Raw genomic sequence first — 20,975 nt, 5'->3', positions numbered from 1 at the left:
CCTCCTTTATCCTTTCCCATGGGTCTTTTCAACACTAGATCGCCTTCTTGAAAACTTCTTTGTCTGACTCTAGTGTTATAACGCCTAGCGGCTCTTTGCTTTATGGCGAATTCTCTGAAATGTGCTCTCTCCCTTCTTTCCTCGATCATGTCTAGATTCTCTTCCAAAGCTCTATTGTTCTCTTCTTGCGTTATGGTTTCTCTGCGCCAACTGGGAGGATTTATCTCCACCGAAATCATTGCGTCTGAGCCATAGACCATTGTAAATGGCGCTTCTCCTGTTGATGATTGGGGGGTAGTGTGATACGACCAAAGAATGGGCGAGATGTGGGCTACCCATGCCTCGCCTTTGCTAGCTAGCCTCCTTTTCAATGCCCTTAATATAACCTTATTCGCTGATTCCGCCTGTCCATTAGCTTGTGGGTGTTCCACCGATATGAAGGTATTTTTTATTCCCTTGCTTCGACAGAACTCCACGACTCTTTCACTAGCAAACTGAGTGCCGTTATCGGATACAATATATTTGGGCAAACCGAACCTGCAAATGATTTTCTTCCAATAAAAATTTTTGACCTGTTCCGCCGAGATACTAGATACTGGTTCTGCTTCTATCCACTTTGTGAAATAATCCACGGCGACGATGATCCATCGCGCTTGTTTATACCCAACCGGAAATGGACCAACAATATCCACCCCCCACATGAAAAAAGGCCATGGGGATAATACTGATTTCAATGGCTCCCCTGGTACGTGATGTAAATTGGCATGTCTTTGGCATTTATCGTAGTTTCTCACATACATGGCGGTATCATCATGTATATCCGGCCAGTAAAAACCTGCTCTTAATATTTTTCCTGCTAAAGCCCTTGAACCGATATGGCTGCCACACGAACCCTCATGTACTTCAGACATAATGTGTTTTGCTTCTTCATTACTAACGCATAGAAGGAGGGGGGATGCAAATCCCCTTTTGTATAGCCTATCTCCTACCATAGAATACCATGCCGCCATTTTTTTCAATTTGAACGCCTTTTCCTTTTCTTTTGGGAGTTCATCCTTTTGGAGGTATCGGATAATGGGCGATCTCCAATCTTCCTCCTCTATCACCATCATCAAATCTTCTCTGCCAATGCTGGGAGTTTTGATCGTTTCTTGGATAACGGTTCTATGGCTCCCCGGTTTTTTTGTGCTCGCCAGTTTTGATAGTAGATCTGCTCTCATGTTTTGTTCGCGAGGAACATAAACTAATTCGAACGAGTCAAAGTGTTTAGCTAGACTTTGCACTCCCTCCACGTATTTGATTAACTGTGGCTCTTTCGTTTGAAACTTTCCTGACACTTGGTTGGTTACTAGTTGGGAATCACTCATGGCTTTCAACTCCTTCACTTCCATGTCTTTTGCTAACTTCATTCCCGCTATCAAGGCTTCGTATTCAGCCTGGTTGTTGCTGGCTTTGAAGGCGGAACATAATGATTGTTCTATCATAACGCCATCTGGTCCTTCCAACACTACTCCGGCTCCACTTTCCCGTACGTTGGAGGCTCCGTCTACTGAGAGGGTCCAAGGCGCAGCTTTCTCAGTTATTGGCGGGGTAGACATTTCTAATACAAAGTCGGCCAGTCTTTGCGATTTGATGGCCCCTTTGGGTGAGAAAGTGATATCAAATTTTGACAATTCGACGGACCATGCTACCATCCTTCCTGCTAGGTCTGGCTTTCTGAGGACGTTCTTGATAGGGTAATCTGTTCTAACAACTATCTTGTGGCTTTGAAAGTATTGTCTTAATTTCCTAGCTGTGACAACCACCGCAAGAGATAACCTCTCTATCCTCTGATATCTTGTTTCCGCTCCTCTAAGGGTTCTACTTACAAAATATATAGGCTTTTCTTCGCCCTCTACTTCCTGAACCAGAGCTGAACTTAAGGCTCTATCTGAAACTGCAAGATAAAGGTAAAGGGTATTACCGGGTAATGGGCGCGTCAAGATGGGCGGCGATGCTAAGAATTCCTTTAGTTGTCTGAAGGCTTCTTCACATTCGGGCGTCCAGGAGAATCTTTAATTTTTCCTCAGAGATGCGAAGAAGTGAAAACCTTTTTCGCCCGCGCATGATAAGAATCTGGATAATGCCGCTATTCTGCCTGTCAATGTTTGGACCTCTTTCACGGATGTAGGGCTTCTCATGTCTATGATGGCTTGACATTTTTCCGGATTGGCTTCTATTCCTCTGCTGGTGAGCGTGAAACCTAGGAATTTTCCTGCTTGCACCCCGAAGGAACATTTCGCTGGGTTTAACCTCATGTTGTACTTTCTTACTGATCCCAGGATGTCCAAAAGATCTTCGTCATGGCGATTTTCTTCGGAAGTTTTTACTACCATGTCGTCAATGTACACTTCTAGGTTCTTTCCTTTTTGCTCAGAGAAGACCCTGTCCATCAACCTTTGGTATGTTGCTCCCGCATTCTTCAACCCAAAAGGCATGACGTTGTAAAAATAATTGCAGGTATTTGACATAAAGGCTGTATGGCAGGCGTCGGTGGGGTTCATCTTTATTTGATTATACCCGGAGTAGGCGTCCATGAAGCTCAACATCTTGCATCCTGAAGCGCCATAAATCAACCTGTCTATATTGGGCAAAGGATATGGGTCTTTGGGACATGCCTTGTTTAGATCCGTGAAATCCACGCACATTCTCCACTTTCCGTTGGCTTTTTTCACCATGACGACATTTGCCAACCACGAGGGGTATTTTATTTCTTCAATGAATCCAGCCTCCTTTAGTTTCTCTACTTCTTCCGCTATTGCAGCTCGCCTTTCCTCCCCAACCTTTCTTTTTCTTTGGGAGACTGGTTTTGTGCTGGGCGATATTGATAGTTTATGTGTTATTACCCCTTCATCTATCCCTAGCATGTCTGAGGGTTTCCACGCAAATAGATCAGCGTTATCTTTCAGGATTTTGATGATTCTTCTCCTCTCCTGGTCGGGTAACGCCGTTCCTAGACTGGTTGTCTGGTGCGGGTGATCGCCGATTTGGACTTGCTCCAGGTCTCCTATAGGGCTCACCCTTCTGTCTTGAAATTCTTCTCTGGGATCCATGTCCGAATTTTCAATGACGTTTATACCGCCCGGAATTGTGGCTTGTCTTCTTTCGGGTACTCCACTTGCAATGGAGGTTCTGTGTCTTATCTTTAGGCTGGACTCGTAACATTTTTTGGCGAGTATCTGATCGCCTCTAACTGTTCCTACTTCTCCGTTATCGAGAGGGTATTTAATTGCTAGGTATAGGGTGGACATGGCCGCCCCTAAGGTGTTGAAAGCAGGTCTTCCTATGATAATGTTGTAGGAGGTGAACGGAGTTTTGACTACCAAATATCGCACTTTGATGGTCTTGGCGTTACTCCCCTCTCCGAAGGTAGTGAGTAATGAGGCGTAGCCCATTACGTCTACTTGTTCTCCGGAAAACCCAACTAGAGCTCCCGCGTATGGCTGCAATTGCTCCTCCGCTAATTGCATGGCCTTGAAAGCTTCCCAGTACATAATATCTGTTGAACTTCCTGAGTCAATCAGTACTCTCTTTACATCGCAGTTCAGGATTTGGACTTGTATTACTAAAGGGTCATCGTCATGGGGCGCTACCTCCAGGCCATCCCTTGCAGTGAATGCCAAATCCGGAACGTCGAGTGGTTGGGGTTGTCTCACGAGATATATCTCTGAGATGGCTCGGCGCACATATCTTTTCCTTGCTGAGCTTGACTCACCTCCTCCTGAGAATCCCCCCGCTATTGTATTCACAGAGATCCTCTCCTTTGGAGGCTCTTTACTTGGCCCCTGAGTATCTCGTGGCTCTTGTCTGGGGATTTTTGGCACGACGACCCGGCCTTGCGCTGCATCGTCAATGAACCTCCGGAGGTGTCCGCTTTTAATCAGTTCTTCAATCAAATCTCTTAGGCGGAAGCACTTTTCCGTAGAATGACCTCTGCACCTGTGGTAGGCGCACTAGGCGTTGTCGTTGAGCCCCAAGGGGATATTGTTGGCTCTTTTTGGGGGGAGGTTTGCCAAACCACTGACCAGAATTTCGTTTAACACATACACTTTTGAAGCATTTAACGGCGTAGACTCTTCATCGGCAGGGTGATTTCTGAACTCTCTCCTTGGCGGTTGTTGGTAGGGCTTACCATGGTGCCTTTGCCACGTGTTTCCTTGATGACTTCCCGTTTTTGGTCGCGGGTGTTCTGGCACTCTAGTAGCACGGCCCACATATTCCTTCTCCTTGGCGTCTCTTTGCCTTTTCTCGGCGTTACTTTCTTCGCCCTTTATGTAACACTCCGCTCTCATGTTTACCTCCTGCATTGATGAGGCTGGTTTTTGGGCTAAGGATTCGTTGAAATGTCCTGCTTTTAGCCCATTGTGGAAGGCCGCCACGAACATCTCCTGGTTTGGATTTGAGACCTTGATGGTGGCCTCGCTAAATCTGGCTAGAAAACTGCGCAACGATTTGCCGTGGTTTTGGCGAATGGAGAAAAGGCTAGTTGATGTGACTTTCACGTGTTTCGATCCGGCGAACTGGTGAATGAATTTTTTATGAAAATCAGCATAACTTTCTATTGAATTCCTTGGAAGGTTCATGTACCAACGTAAGGCCACATCCTTGAAGGTACCGGCTAGTAATTTACATTTCAGATGCTCCGGAGCATTGATTATGGCAGTTTGTGTTCCAATTGCCATCAGATGCTCTCGAGGGTCAGTTTTTCCGTCAAAGGTAGGAAGGTGAGGAACCTTAATTGCTTCCAAGACTTGGGTGTCCCATAAGTGCTGTGCCAGAGGCTGTACGTCCATGACGCTCTCTCCTTCCTCCTCCTCTGAAATCATTTTCGCTTTTTCTTTCTCATGTGTTCTTTCGGCTTCGATGGCCGCAATCTGGGTCTGTAAGCGCCGTATTTCTACGACGACGGCTTGCAAGGTGTTAACGCTAGAATTATCGTTATTTCCGTGTTCTCCAGCCATGTGGAAATGTTTGATTTTTCGTCTAGTTTTGTGTGGTAGGCTGGGATCAAATGATTTTACCGCAGCCCCACGGTGGGCGCCAAAATGTTCTGGTAAAAAAACAAAGGGGTTTGTATTATTGATTAAATGGTGTGATTACACTTGGTTCAATCCCAACAATCTTGGGAGTTTTATAAGTCAGATGATGATCCCCCCTTACAGATGAAAATATGAAGCTATTTATAGACCGCTTAGTCTTCTTCTCCAAGTTAAGATTCTTAGAAACCCGGTCCTTAGCATCTTCTTCGGTGGTACGGCGTGAAAGTAGGGATGGTAACCTTGATTTCCAAGCTATGGCGGTTGTGGGAAGTTGATTTCTTCCTTCTCAAGTCAATTAGTTAACGTAGGAAAGAGAGAGATATTTATACGAGACAGGATTATCCTTTTGGGCGTAGCCATCTGTAAGTAACCACGCCTTGGCCACTTATCGCCTAACAGATATTTAGGGTTTGCTTGATTTGGGCCGGTCCTCCTTCTGATGCTAATTGGGCTTGCTGGATATTTCTTTAAGCCCATTGCCCAGTCCAATTAACAATAATTATTTTGTTTGTTAGTGTTTTAAAATTGAATAAATCATCAAATTAATTTGTTTTTATAGATTTTTTTTGGTTACATAATTTGTTTTTATAGATAGTTTTAAATATGTCTCTGATTTCATAATAAATATTTTAAAAAAATTATTGTCTCTATTAAAATGTTAAATTGGTTTCCAGATTTAATTATTTACTATCGATTAAATTCTTATATTTTACAACTTATTATAAATTTCATTCTTTATGTCCACTTATTTTCATTTCATTCTTAATTAACATATTTTAAAGACTTTTTATTTTAAATTTATAGAATTAGTAATTTAAAATCAACATTGAATTGATCCAAGTGTTAAGGGTCTTGGTTCCCTTAAACATGTGGTCAGAGATTCGATTCATACCTCATGCGTATGGATAAAAATTCGGTTGGGAGGGGAGAACTTACATTGTGTGCCCCACAAGTTCCCCGACGAAGATTAGTCATCGCTAACGACGGTTGAAACTTCACACCAACCCCTGTATATATAATGCAATGTCCTGCCAATTGAGCTAAACTCACAAGATGACGATTTATTCTTTTTTTTATCGTCAAGTAGTCTAGTGACTAGAAATTTCACAAGAACAAATGATGATTTATTCTTTAAAAATTGAGAAGCATAAAAACGAAATCACAATTAAAAAAAAAAAAAATTTCAATGTGACACAAATTTTTCGTCAGAGTCTTGTGTGAGGGAAATAGATATAAATAAATTCCTTATGCTTAACAACACCGAGACACAAATTTGAAGTCGCTCTATTTCGTCTGACTCATTGAGTCACGTAACAAACTCTTCGCTGCCTTCGTCTTCAAGGTTTCCCCCAAACGTCGTCGCTGTGTCTTCTTCTCTCTGACACACTCTTCACTCTACTCCATTCTAGGTTTTCTTCTACTCTCTTCATTCCCTAATACTACTATCAATCTTCACTATACCATTACTATTATCATCACTTTTTGTTGCTATTTTCTTCAAATGTCTACTATTATTCTTCACTGCATTGCAATTTTTCGATTATTAGTATCTATTGATGAACTATGCAAGTTTCACAAATTTTTTATTTTCGTTTTACTTTTGCAATTTTGTTTTTCTTCAATTTGCAATATTCACTTTTAAGAAAATCGTGACGCATGGTGAAATTATTTTTTTTGTTTTCTTGAATTTTTCTTGTGCTGTATCTAGGAATATGGATAAAAATTAAAATAGAAAATATAATGCACAATATGTTAGGTATTTTTTTGTTTTTGTTATATTTTTTTTTTTTACTAACCCTCTAATTCTCAGGAAAAGAAAGGGGTCTGGTAATCCAGAGTTCGGTCTGCTAGGTAAATAAAGTCTGAACAAGAATTTATAACATTTTTTTTTCTTTTGCTAAAATAGATGCATTTTTTGTGTATGTGATTAAGTCAAAATTGTTAGGTTGGAGATATACCTTAGTACACTACTATATACACCATTCCTACTGTTCTCTAGTCTACTAAAATTTAGTATAAGTCTGTGGGTAAGATTTAGCTCGAGTGTCAATGCCAAAATTGTTAGGTCAGATGTTTTCTGTGGTTACCGATGACCTTTCGTTTGTGTGACTACTACTCTACTCGACAAAAATAAATAAATTAGTATAAGTGTAAAACAGTTTTGAAAAGGTGTGAAAAAACCTCTTTGTGAAAGGATCAGTAAGAACAGAGTGTTTACAGTACTATATCTTAGTTTAGTTCATATTTTTATCCTTATGTTGAAAAGAACACATTTACAAGCGCTTAGGTTTCTGAGATTTTTTTGTTTGTTTTAATTTGTATTATTCAGTATTCTTTTAGTACAGCTAATTTTTTTGTTGCACTACCATTTATGCAGATGAGCATGGCCATTACCCTTAAAAAAGATTGGAAACCTATATGTGACATAAAGTGCAATAACCCACCGACCGAATTGTATGGATTTTATAATAACTTTGGAAAACCTGTTATGTTATTACCTGTGTTTTATGATGAGACAAACAAAATTTTGTAGTGTGATTATTTACTAATGAATATGTTAACCGATTTTTTTTTGCAGGTCACAAGAATTGAACATAGATTCAATTGTTTCGAAGAGAAAGCTAACCGATCTTTCTGCATTGCCCCAGTTTTCAGTAGTACCTGCTCCACACTCTTCACGTGACAGGAATGAGTGGGGAAAGTTTTTGATTTTCTTGCGCAAAAATGACATGGTATGAAATTTTATTTTTTCCAGCTTAATTTCTTTTCTTTGCATAACATGGGTTGGAGGTAATTTTAAGTAATTTAAGGTTTATAGATTACTTATGTATATCATGACCAACTATGCCTCCAAGGAGGAGATAGGAGTCTAGTTATGGCTTTTATAGTGGCTAATGATGTACTTATATGATGTTGTGGTGGCAGTTCCTGTGGCAATGTTTATTTATTTGATGGTTTGATGCCTTTTCACCATGTGTTCTAGTCAGATTCTTGTTGTTAGTGAGATTCCCCCTTTTATCAATAAACTATATATGGCTTCACAGAATAAATGCTATACACCTATAAATTTATATGACATAGGTGCGGATATGTTTCCGATGCTTAGTGATCTAGAGGAGATGTAGATTTTTTAGCACAAGTTTTTCGGGTAGTGAGAAGCCCCTTGTTTGCTAGTTCATTAGTAAGATGCAAGTCTGGCTGTGTACTTCTGTATGTACATGGTGCTGTATGTATTCTTATTTACATGGTGCTGTAACTGTTAAATTGTAAAATTTATGTGCTGGTTTTTTTTAATTATGTTATTGTCTTTGTCGTGTTTTTATCTTTCTCTTGGTTATTAAGGTCCCTGCAATTTTTTAATTATCCTGTAAGTGCCAGCATTTATGATATATCCATGATTACCAAATAGAGTAAAACTGGTATATCTTCCCTCATTGCTTTTGCTTCTGTTGAGTAGTTGAACTAGAATCAATAAGACTCTGTTTTTCAGGTTGCTATTACAAGCTTTGAGCAGTACAAGTTTTACATTTTGCCTCCTAAAGCATCTATATCAAGCGACTCAGTTAATGTTGCATATCAGATAGGCAGCACATGTACTGTAGATGCCCGTCCAAGAGACTGTGAATCAGGTTTGCCATCTACAGGTCACGGTTTTCATTCTTTATTTTATAATAACTAGTCGATGCGAAATGGTATGAAAACATTACAAACAAAATGTTTTGCATGCAAAAAAGAATGGGCATGTATCAAAATAATTGATGGACATTTATTCTTTAGGTTTATGGAATTATTAAGGTTTCTTTTTTAAAAAACTTTTGCATTTGAAGTAGATGATATTATTTGTAACTTTGGATGAAAGTATGGAAATCTTTATGGTATTTGCCTCTTCTGTGGATGAAAGTAATTGTAGTAGAGGCTTCCTTAACAGGTTCGCACATAGTTGAGGAACATGGTGGACACAATACTGCCACAGCAAGAGGTCCATCAAATTGTGGAGATGTCTCCTCACATCCTAAGTTTCCTCCCAGGGAGGATCGTGCATATCGTTTTACATCCGAAACTTGTGGTGGAATTCAGTCACATGTGACACGGGAGAGACTGCCCGAGAAAAATTTCATACGAGCAGACCCAAGTTACCTGAAAACTCTTGGCCAGGCTCACTCTGGATGGCTTTTTGGTGGAATAGCTGAGCTTGTTGATAATTCAAGGGATGCCAAAGCAACAAAGTAGGTTTATGTTTTTTTTTCTGCCACTGTTTTCTTGTTTTTGTCCTTGTTGCCAAACTTGCTATCAATAATGTTTATTTTACTATATTTTTCTAACATTTTAGAATTTTTATTGTTAAGGCTTTTTGTTTGATGTTGAAAACTTTAAGGAATATTTAATAAAATTATTAATCTTCAACAAAGTTATTTCTGTGGGGATTTTGTCTTTTGTTTCTTTATTAGTTGTTATTTATTTGTGATTTTGAGCTACCATTTTTAAAAAAAGTTGTGAATGGCTGTGATAATATGGGAACTAATCCTTGGATATAATCTTAAGATATACTCTAATAATAGAAACTGAGTCTACGAGATAAACTAAGATGTTCTGAGATATTTTATATGTTCTAACAGAGACAATCATCCAGCATTTCTTTATTTATCGAACTTATGGTTGCGAAGTCAAAACATGGCTGCTTGAAATGTAGTAAATGTATGAGTAATATATATATAGAGTTTCCCATTCTTATATATGACTATATGTAACTGGAACATTTCCTTAAAAAGCTACTCATTATTCCTTTGATGTTGATGCAACAGGATCAATATTTGTGTTGAGGTGATAAAGATGAAGAAATCTGGGAAGGATGTACCCATGCTGTCAGTAATTGATGATGGTCACGGGATGAACCATGACGAGGTTGTGAAGATGGTATCTTTTGGGCACAAACAATCTGATTATGACGACAAGGATCAAATTGGTAGATTTGGTGTTGGATTCAAGGTAGATTTCTTTCCGTTCTCTTGATATTCTCACCCAGGTTTTTTTTAACTTAATTTTGGCCTTTTGGTGCACATGATTTGCGTAAATGGATTTTATCTTCTATGATGCATTTTGTCAATGTAATTTATACTGGCTACCACTGATGCATATTCAAATAGTTGGAGGGTGTTGTTTGGTCTAGCATTTGATTAATTTTTTTTTCTTTTGCTCCCCTTTATTACTAGTATAATTTTTATTTTTTTTAGTATGTACTGTAGTTTATTACCCCTCCGGGCTCGATTATAATAAAAAAAATTCATAGTTTTTGCTCTCCATAATACCCTTCATTAGTGCTAGCAGACAATTGAAATGACATGAGTGAATAATAAATACCATAAAATGGTATTTTTGTGTATGTGCTTAATTTTTTATGAGACCGAAGAGATTAATTGCTTTTAACTGAATTGCGTGAAGTTTGTTAGCTTTTGGAGGAACATTTTTTTATTGTCGATTAATATTTTATAAGAAGAAAAGCCGATTCATTAAGATTTGTTTAGTTTAGCTTGCTTAGTTTTTCTGCACTGAGAGTTTCTCTTATCTTCACCGTCGATAGTTTATTATTATTGTTGTTATTGACACTTGAATACAGGACTGAATTTCAATAAAAAAAAAGAGACTGAATTTATAAGATATAAGTGTACAATTGGAATCCCTTGATTATAGTCATTTAATCTAGTAAGTACAATCTACGTATTTCCCAACCCATCGTAATTGATAGTTGCATCAGACAAATAAATACAAGCAGAAAATAAGATATACAATGCTCTTCAAGCTGCTGTATATATGACTTTGTATTTCTTATTTTACAAGGATAACATATAAGAATTATTTAATTCATGATCTTGTTTTGTTCCATGTTGAATTGGAAGAAATATAAACCATAGTATATCTTTAATCGCACCTGTATCTTATTGCTGAAGTGAATTTTTTTTCATCTGTGTTCCCCCCCATGATAGACAGGAGCAATGAGGCTTGGCAGAGATGTTCTTGTTCTAACCCAGACTGCTAATTCTAGATCCATAGCTTTTCTATCACAATCACTGAATGAAGGCAAGGATGTACGGTACACAACCTGCATTTTCTTTTAATTATACTGAAGACATAATTGATGCCACTTAAAAAAAATGATGATTGACTTCACTATTCCGTGTTGATACTATTGTTTTAATTTTTACCGTTATTTTATTTACATATTTTATTGTAGAATATAGAGATACCCATAGTTAGTTACTGCCGACAAGGACAACAAATGGAAGTTGACACAAAAGCTCAGTCTGAAACATTGGCAAAGTACAATTTGAAAGCTATTAAGGAGTTCTCACCATTTAATAAATATCTTATTGGTGAAAAGGCAGCCTTGTTTTGTGGTGGTACGGGAACCCAAATATATATATGGAACTTGGATGAATGGGGTTCAGAGTGTTGCCTAGAGTGGCATGACGGACTGGAAGGCGGGAGTTCTTTTCACCAAGGTGACATTTTCATCCGCAGCAAAAGGAGTCGTTCTCGTCTAGGCCAACTTAATCAAAAGGTTTGGTGTCTCTTTTGCTTTTATGAGATGATTATCAATTGAAACTATACCTGTTTTTTTTTATGTTTCTTGTTGCTTCAGGTTCCTTTGGATTACTCATTACGAGCTTATTTGGAAGTCATCTTCTTAGTTCCACGAATGAAGATATGTGTTCAAGGGAAACTGGTAATTCCATTCTTGAAAGTTCTAAATGGTCAATGGAACCAGGATATTGTTTTTGTTCTTTTTGGCTTTCAATCGCTCACTCATTTTAATTGTTCGTTTTATCTTTGTATAGGTTAAAAGTCGACCCCTAGCAAATTTCCTCACTAATACTGTTATCGTAACTGGTGACATCTTGGGAAGGGCAGTTGAACTGACTCTAGGATTCAGTCAAATAGAATGGGAACAAGCAAGCTGTGGAGTATTTTTGTATTGGCATGGTCGCTTAATTGAGGTAAGGATTTAGTCCTGTGGTGTATATTTGTTGCTATTGAGGGGATTGGAATCCCTAGTTACACTCTGGTATGTGACATAGCCCAATCAGGACATTCAAATGTAGATGGGTGAGCTGCATATGCTGTTGTGAGAATCTTGGGTGCACTCAAGTGCCCCTCAGTTGGCTTAATACTTTGTTATTCATCACTTTTCTGTGTATGCATGTGCTGGCAAAGTTTAACAGGCTTATGATTTCACTAAATCTTTGTAAGGTCCTCTAATAAGCTGTGTGTATTACCTTGAGCGCCAGTGTTAGATAGGAAGACTAGAATCTGAGTAGTTTACAGTATTCATCAGTGATTTACAGGTATATATACAACCAATTGAAAAACACACACACATACATGAATCTAAAAGAAACATGATCCCGTGATATTGGAATCAAATCAATTAGCCCGGGCTATCTAAGAAAACTATGAAAGCCTGATATTGATAAAGAAATATTAAGTGTAATCTCTAATAAATACATAAGATATTTACAATCGGGAGAATATAAATATGGTAATTATACCATGTTTAGTCTTTTGCAATAACTGTAATTAAGATAACCAAAAGTTCTTGTATTTATTCTGTGTTTTCTGTATACTTCATACTATAGTTTCGTGTACTTTAGACAAACAGGTTCAGTCATGTTCCTCTCATTCTCTCCTCTTTCTTTTCTCTTGGCATATTCATTTGTTTCCTATTTTAATTCAAATCAGGAGTCTAGTTTTAGTATAAACTTAGATTTAGGAGTGGTTCAATATTTTACAACAGCCTCCTATTGTGAATTAAACCAACGGTGATTTCCCATATTTCACCAATGAGATACACTCTGAATGATCATGTCAGATAAAGTTTGACCTTGTCTATCCGTATCCGTAATGCAGTTTGGTGCCAGCTATCCTAAATGATGTTTTGCCTTCGGCTATTATCCCAAATCCCAAATTCAATTTGACCTCAACAATTTGAAATTAGTAATGTATTATAACAATGGCTGATTTCTAATAAACTATTGTGACTTGTACTTGTACTTGTACTTGTACCAGCCTTCCAAAGTGAATTATACAAATAGCGATTTCTCCTATTTCACTGAGCTACGCCGTGATGAACTATCGATGGCTGTGATACACACTAGCTATTGTTTCAAATTTCAACATCAATTTTAGTTTTTTTTGGATATCCTAAATTTCCTTGTGGTTTAAAGCCGAGAAGGTGAGGTCGTCTTTCTTTTCAGCCGTCATACAGTTCGCCTTAAAGCCGGAGAAAGGGAGGAGCTGTTATCTATGTAATTACGGTCTTTGTTGGCCGTTGTTCCGGTCGAGCACTCTCTTTTCTTTGCTTTGTTCAATAGAGTCTTACCAAACAAGACTGACTTCTGACCAACCCGCTAAGGGTTGTGAAGTTGAACTCTTAAATTTAGAGAATTTATAGTTCATGCTGTTTATAACTGTCTGGCAGGAAATTTCCGCTGACGATAATTCTACCATGTCTCTTTTACCTTGGTTGTGCAACACACTAACCAACTTTCTGGTTGATCATTCTAACACTGCTGTACATCTCCAACTTCTTTGAGTTGGCATTTCAACCATATTTTTTGCAGCCCAAATAATATTTTCCTTAGAGTTTATTTGTAACTAGATTAAATTAAAACTCGGTAAGCTTTATCTTACGGCAGTGTAAACTATTTCTTACGATTGATTTTCATATTTTTTTTATTTGTTTCCTGACTAATTAAGATTTTGGGTCTAGTAACCATGTCATTTTTAGTTTCCTCCTTTAATTAGAGTCAAGAGTCCACTCATAGAAGTTAAGAGTTAGTGCTTTGACTTTTAAAGTATTTATTATTTTTCTGTTTCCTCCTTATTAAAATTTTTATAGTTTTCATACTATTTTTTCTTTACTTTTACAGGCTTACAAGAGAGTTGGTGGTATGATTCATAGTGCCGATGTAGGTCGGGGGGTAATTGGTGTCATGGATGTGACCAATTTAATGGTATGTATCCTCTGATTGCATTAACTCCAATACTATATTGTTTTGGCATCGATTTGCATGTATTCTAACCATTTGGAGCCTTTGAGAAAGTAACGTGCTTGCTTGGAATATAATTTTATTAATTTTAGTTGCTTAGGTTTAGAAATGTATTTGTTGCTTCTACAATCTGCCTGAATAGGATGATATACCCCTGTTATACAGATCTGCAGTGGGTTAAATAGTATGTATGTTAACTGAGGCAGTGAATAAGACGCAAATTTAGATTGCTTGATTTTTAGTTATTATTCTTTATGTCTTATTATAGAATTAGTTTACCACAAATCAATTGAAACTTGTGAGGAAACAGTATATACTTGATTTTTTTGTTTTATTTTAATTTTGGATGTTTATTTTTTGCAACTAGATTTATATGCTTTGTTCCATCTGTCCAAATGATACTTTGTATGTTAGTCCTGGGTTGTACTTCTGAGAAGGGAGATTATTTTTTGCACAATACCTTACTTAGTTACCCAATAATCAATTGCCGTTTTCATCTTCACGACATTTGAAATGTCGTACTTACTTCCTTTTTGGTATAGGATGATCAGAATGGTCGTGTGTGGGTGCATAATAACAAGCAGGGATTCCAAGACTGTGAAGCATATGCATGTCTTGAGCAGTGGCTTGGGAAAAAAGTAGATGACTACTGGGACAATAATTTTGATTCACTTGATTTGGTAAAACTTTTCTTTACATTCTATCATCACTTATGAAAGATCGTCAAATTTTTGTTATTCCTTGGGACTAAGAAACAACATATTGTTTTAAAGTGAAGCTGCTTTCTCCATGTGGGCTGTCTGTCTTTCCAAGTTATCATAGTAGTTTTATTTTTTGGAAAATGCTAAACAGTGCCCCCGAGTTACTAGTTAAGCATAGCAATAATGAAATTTTATCTCGGAACTTGTGCATGCAACATATTAAAGATGTAAAAAGTCATCTTCCTATCATTAATTTTGTCTTTTTATTTCCTTTTTTGGTATGCTTAACTAGGGCCCTAGGGGCACTGTTTAGCATGAGCCTTTATTTTTTTTACTCAATAATTGAATTTGATAAAAGTACCTTAGTTAAAATTGTGAATGGTCAAGTCCTCCTATTCTTCCTTTACCCAGGAGGTTTGCTTAACTTTACTTTTATTTCTTCCTTAGGACACGGATAACTGCGTCTACAAACCAGATCGTGACTGGGTGCAATGTGACAAATGCAGAAAGTGGAGAATGTTACCTCACGCCTTTGAAAGCCGAGAATTGCCTGATAAATGGTATGCTAACAAACATTTTACATTCATATATATGTTTGAATAATTGACTGATTATTCATTTCTTAGCATCACTCTCTCTCTCTCTCTCTCTCTCTCTTCTCTCTCTCTTCTCTCTCTTATTTATATATATTCATATGGCTTGAATATGAATATTTCTTGTACCATTTTAAAAAAATGTAAGAATATATATTCAAGAGAAAGTTCCGGAGATCCTTAAATTTTGAGCTCACATCAATAAGCATAGGCTATCTATGTTAACTATGAAAGCTTATTGTTGAAAGTCTCGTATTGGATGTGATACGGTATGGATAAGTGTTTATGGTGACATGCATTAGGCCCAACCTAAACCCGGAGATGGAATCAGAGCCTATCTAAGATCCGTCGGACCATCCACTATCAGGTCATGCTCTAGATTCTCAATCTTGGTTGTGTTGGGGGATTGAGGGTTTCACATTGGATGTGACATGTCATGGAAAAGTGTTTATAAGTGAGACTTATAAGCTGATTTTGTGGGATTGAGTTAGGCACAACCCAAGTTGTACGATCTATCAAGGTTTAAGAGGAAGGAATAATAATGGATATAAAGAATAAAAACTGATTATGATTACGCTAGAAGGAAACCCTGGGAGATAATGTTGCTAATTTACAAATACTTATCGAAGATTACACTTTGATAATACTAAATTACTAATTAATTTGATAATGATACTGTAATCATAATTAGTACCTATTGATTTATTGAAAATGTGATATCAGGATAATGTTGATAGTGTTTTGCAGCAATATAGCTGCTCATGCATCTTAGTTAGCAATTAGCATTTTAGTTGTTATAATTCTGTTAACCATTACTTCTTTATGAATGCTTTGGCTTATTTATTTTGTGTATATAGGAATGTAATTGCTCATAGTCTTGTATATAATCACTACATGCTGAGTGTATTTCACTTGAGCAATTCAGATCATTCTGTATTTTCTCAAGATTCCATACCTAATTCTCAAGTCGTTCCAAATGACAAACCAAATGGAACTTGGGACTTTTGGTTTTTAAACACCTTCCTACAATCCATCCAATGAAATAAAATGGAGTTAATACCAGCATATGTTTTATAAACCATTTCTACTTCTGTGCGGCAGTTTAGTCAGAATTTGCTAGTAACGCGAAACTCTGTCATTTATTTGTTTCTATTAAGTTGATAGCAATACTATTGTACCCTAAACATAGTTAGTTTTGATAGATGGATATGGAGATGGTCATGAATCATGATGGTCCATATTAAAGGAACAAATAACAATAGCAATGAGAGCTAATTCCCGTTGGGTTGGGGAAATGATTAAAGGCATAAATAACAATAGCAATGAAAGCTAATTCTCCTTGGTTGGGGAAATGGTGGAATAGATTTCAATTACAAATGTGATTATTCCTCAAAATATGCTATGATTGCATGTATTGGTCATTAATTTATATGAACTCTTGCCATTTTAGGTTCTGTTATATGGAGCCTTGCAAAGGTCAATGTGCAGATCCTGAACAGAAGCAGAAGCCTGGCGTAGTCACTATTTCCACAAAGCGATCAGGATATGATCACACGCTGAAGGATTCTCCCAGTCTCAAGATTGAAACTGGTACAGATGCTTCTCGTACAGGTTAGACCTTAGATAACTATTCTATGAAAATCACTGACTATATTTGTAGTATGTTTTTAAATGTACTTAACAGAAATCTAATATGTTGGATGTCAAATTTGAAGGCATGCCTTGCAAATGGCTAGGCTTGGACTTAATTTAGTAAAAATAACGGGGTTGCCTAATATATGCTGATTATTTTTATTCCATGCTTATTTGTTTACTCTATTTACCAGCATAATATTCTGTTTCACTTCAGAGTACAGCGCTGTTTCATTTCCATTTCTAATTCTTGTTATAATCTCAACTTGTAGATAACAAATTAGTCAATTCTGAGGAGGTAAAATCAGTCTTGAAGCGGTTGAAAAGGGGACTTCCAAATCCCAAATCTCCTTCCTTACCCAAACAGATAAAGAGATAGCAGCCACACTTGAAAGAAGTTTTTCCTTTTATTCTCCAATCTGCACAAATTCAGGTTTTGCAAATGTCTTCCACGATAGGAGTATAAGGCTCATTTTTTGAGGAATGCTTTCAACATGTGAATATCATGGACTCCAATTCCTTGTATTAAAAACATCACCCATTTACACGTGTTAATTTGAGATTGGATGGCTAAGATCAACAAATGTGTCACTCATTTGGCGAATCCAAGTTTTATTTTTTCTAATGTTAAGTAGGGGTGTAGGCCCAAAAAAAAAAGAATCTACATGTTAATACGACGGGAAACAATTCCCATAACAACTTGCAAAAGAAGAGAAGCACATCCTAGGGGAGGGTTGGAAAGATGTTGAACTCCATGTAGTTTGGGATGTTTTCTCTCTAGGCCTCCCCATGTATCTTTTATACCCCAAATATTTCAATTTTGCCCTTGTTAAAAATTTCGGTTCGCAGAAACCAAAATTTTTTCTAGTTCAAATTCAGGAAAAATTCGATTAATAGAAACCAAATTATTTTTTTCAAGGCAAAAAAAATTTGGTTCGTAGCAACCAAAATTTTTATTAAGGGCAAAAAAGTAAATTCCAGGAGAAAAAGAACCATGGGGCCTAAAGAGAAAACATCGGTTTGGAAGTTATGAGAAAAAAATTCATCCACTATGCAACACAATTAGCTTTTTTTTTTTATTATTTTAAATGATCCTTTTTGAAAGGAAAAAAAATACAGTACCAATCTACCCTACTTTCAAACATATATACCAAACTGATAATTTCTTACAAAAGGATTACTTCGATGGCTTGCTCAATTTTTATTTCAAAATAATAATAATAAAAAATTGGTGGATGATTTTTGAGTTTTGACAGATTTTGTTTGTTCTAGTTTTTACTTTATTTAGATATATTTTGAACAAAAAAAAAGTTTTTTAAAGTTGAAGTTGCTTTTATTTTGTAAATAAAAGATTTAGTTGAGATGGATAGCAACAATTGAAATGAGAACACGTTATTAAATTCTGATTTATGATATTTGAATGTGATATTTAAAAATTCACTGCATGAATAATAAAATAATGATATTATGCTTGCAATACTATTGTCACTAAAATTTTCAAAGCTAAATATTTTCCAAAAAATGATTTTTTGAGGGTCTGTCTAGGCTAGAGCTGTAAAAAGGGCCTTAAGGGGCCGGCCCTTTAAGGGACGAACCCACTTATTCCTGATTATTAATTTTATTTAAATTTTAAACACAGTTTTTTTAGGGTGCCGATCGTGGACAGTGCTGATTGAAGAAAACGAGAATAAGTTCACGACACTAGAAAAATTGTTTAAAATTTAAATAAAATTAATAATCAGGAATAAGTGGGTCCGCCCCTTAAAGGGCCGGCCCCTTAAGGCCCTTTTTACAGCTCTAGTCTAGGCCACAACCTAAGTTTTATTTGGCGTAGTATCTACACTTTACACGTAATAGACAAAGTATTAATATCTGGAAGGAGCCATGGTTGAGAACAATGGACAATCCATTCATAACTACTCTAATGACCCAAGAGTGGAAGAATCTAATAGTAGCACATCTCATAGACCAAGTAGAGCATAAATGGAATTTGGAAATTGTTAATAACATTATGAATGCCAGGGACGTTGGTGAATTAAGGAAAATGGCAATTACACGTGCAACAAGGGAAGACAAGCGCTTATGTATTAGAAAAAAGGTGTCTATACAGTTAAGTCAGCATACTTGTAGGCAATGGAAATATTGATTGATAACGGGGAATATAGAATTCCAGGGAATTGGATGCAAATTTGGAACTTACGGATACCACAGAGTCAAGATCTTCATATGGAGAGTGGTAGAGGTTGCTTTCCTACACGTGATAGACTTCAACAGAAAGGTGTACAATGCAAGGATTTGTGTCCCCATTGCGAAACTACGTTTGAGAATGAATGACACTTATTTATAGGGTGCGCGGAGGCAAAGAAAGTACGGGTGGAAGCGGTGCTTTGGGAGAAGATCCATGAGATGTCTGAAGTAGCTGCTAGCTTAGAGTTTTTATGTTTTGCAGGTCTAGCAGCGCTGCAGGAGCCTCAAAAAAGCTACTTTGCGATGATATTGTGGTGCTTATGGAAGAGAAGAAATGAAAAAATATGGGAGGTGGAGAAGCCGGAAAGAGTATCGTTTCAAGCTTCAAGAGAATTGTTGTTACAATGGCCAGAGGCACAGGCAAGCACGAATCATGCGACTACACCAGGTTCGGTACATGTGGCACGGTGGCAGCCACCGGTAGATATGTGTCTAATAAAAATAGATATGTGTCTAAAGAAAATTATCTCCATCACTTGAATCACTGTCAGTTGACTCATCATCATCATCTGAATCCTCCTTCTTCTGTCTATAAGAACCTCCCTTCCCAGACCTTTGAGCAATTGCTCTCTCAATATCTCTGAATCAATCTCAGAATCTGAACTCTCATTATCCTCTTCCTCCTCTTCTGAGCTCTCAACATTGTTTCTCTTATTCACCTCAGATTTTCCCTTCAAATTATCTATTCCAACCAACCCCAGTGGCTGCATTGCTTCAAGATCCTTCTCCACCTTTTCATCATGAAGTTTCACATAGTTCTTGCACTGGAACTTGAGGTGCCCAACACGGCCACACTTCTTGCAAGCTCCACGGGAAAGATCCACATCAGCATTGGTTATCTTAGCAAGCTGTAGAAGCCCTTGGAAACTGGCATATGCATTCTCTGCATCAGGTTCTGCATTTTTGCTGACTTTGAGAAGTATCATTGTCTTTCTTATTTGCTACATCTATGGCACCGTAATCTATATAGCATAGCTTTAAGAAAAAAAATGCATGAATGCATTTAGTGAATTGAATGCAAATTGCTTAAAGCAATTTGCCTTTTGGCTGGACATACCACATGATTTTTTTCTTTAAAACTAAGTCTGAAAAACGTTTATATCATTTTCCATAAATGTTGAAACATTACAAACTCCAAACCACCAAAAGACGTTATGAACAATTGCTGCCTTACCTTCCCAATGAAGAAGAAAATAAAGATTGGGTCGTACTCGTATCCTTTCATCTTCTTCCTTTTTTGAGTCGTATATTCCACCGCACGCCACATATCGAAATCTATGAGGCTTGCAAATACAACAAACAAGAATTAAGAACGGAAGAAACAAAAACAAGAAATTAACTAAAATATGATTTTTAGTTATTCCTCCACATGCTTATTGTTATTCCTTTAAAGACATGCAAGTGATTGAATACAAAACTCTCATTCTATCTATCAACATATCAACACTACCAAATGTAATAGCCTATTAATGTGTTCATATCATAAGAAACATTGATGATTTTTTTTTTTTTTTAATCGGCAAAATTTATTAAAGCTTCCTCAATATCAAGAAGTACATGAGGAGCCAAAGCAGAGAAACATTGATGATTGAGAGAAGAAAAATGAAAAGCAACAAAGATATTAATAGGGAAACCTGAGTACCTGACTGCTTGTTGGAAAATGCGATCCCTTGGTTGCTG

General features: G+C 37.0%; 2 protein-coding genes across 5 annotated transcripts; one reads left to right on the top strand and one right to left on the bottom strand.

Moving 5' to 3' along the window:
• The first annotated feature begins 6,340 nt into the window (after positions 1–6,340).
• On the top strand, positions 6,341–17,628 carry LOC123907436 (MORC family CW-type zinc finger protein 3-like). Of its 4 annotated transcripts, XM_045957720.1 has the most exons (16): positions 6,341–6,487; positions 6,889–6,929; positions 7,456–7,532; positions 7,657–7,810; positions 8,569–8,707; positions 9,007–9,304; positions 9,881–10,064; positions 11,060–11,161; positions 11,308–11,634; positions 11,716–11,799; positions 11,912–12,070; positions 14,003–14,086; positions 14,665–14,802; positions 15,271–15,383; positions 16,867–17,027; positions 17,321–17,628. In XM_045957720.1, exons 3-16 carry the CDS (start codon positions 7,456–7,458, stop codon positions 17,425–17,427), a joined length of 2,127 nt encoding a protein of 708 aa, XP_045813676.1. In that variant the 5' UTR covers positions 6,341–6,487; positions 6,889–6,929; the 3' UTR covers positions 17,428–17,628. The 4 variants fall into 4 exon arrangements, with proteins under 4 accessions (XP_045813676.1, XP_045813677.1, XP_045813675.1 ...); XM_045957721.1 differs by lacking the exon at positions 6,889–6,929; XM_045957719.1 differs by lacking the exons at positions 6,341–6,487; positions 6,889–6,929 and adding an exon at positions 7,226–7,277.
• Positions 17,629–19,483: 1,855 nt separating this feature from the next.
• Positions 19,484–20,579, bottom strand: LOC123907435 (CAX-interacting protein 4-like). The gene is made up of 2 exons (XM_045957718.1): positions 20,470–20,579; positions 19,484–20,257 (listed from the first exon to the last, which is right to left on the bottom strand). Exon 2 carries the CDS (start codon positions 20,219–20,221, stop codon positions 19,667–19,669), a length of 555 nt encoding a protein of 184 aa, XP_045813674.1. The 5' UTR covers positions 20,222–20,257; positions 20,470–20,579; the 3' UTR covers positions 19,484–19,666.
• Between the last annotated feature and the right edge of the window lie 396 nt (positions 20,580–20,975).

This window comes from Trifolium pratense, linkage group LG2 (genome assembly GCF_020283565.1).
Source record: "Trifolium pratense cultivar HEN17-A07 linkage group LG2, ARS_RC_1.1, whole genome shotgun sequence".
NCBI classification, from domain to species: Eukaryota; Viridiplantae; Streptophyta; class Magnoliopsida; order Fabales; family Fabaceae; genus Trifolium; species Trifolium pratense.
The sequence above is the reverse complement of the archived record's forward strand: the minus strand, read 5'-3'. Positions and strand labels throughout refer to the sequence as shown.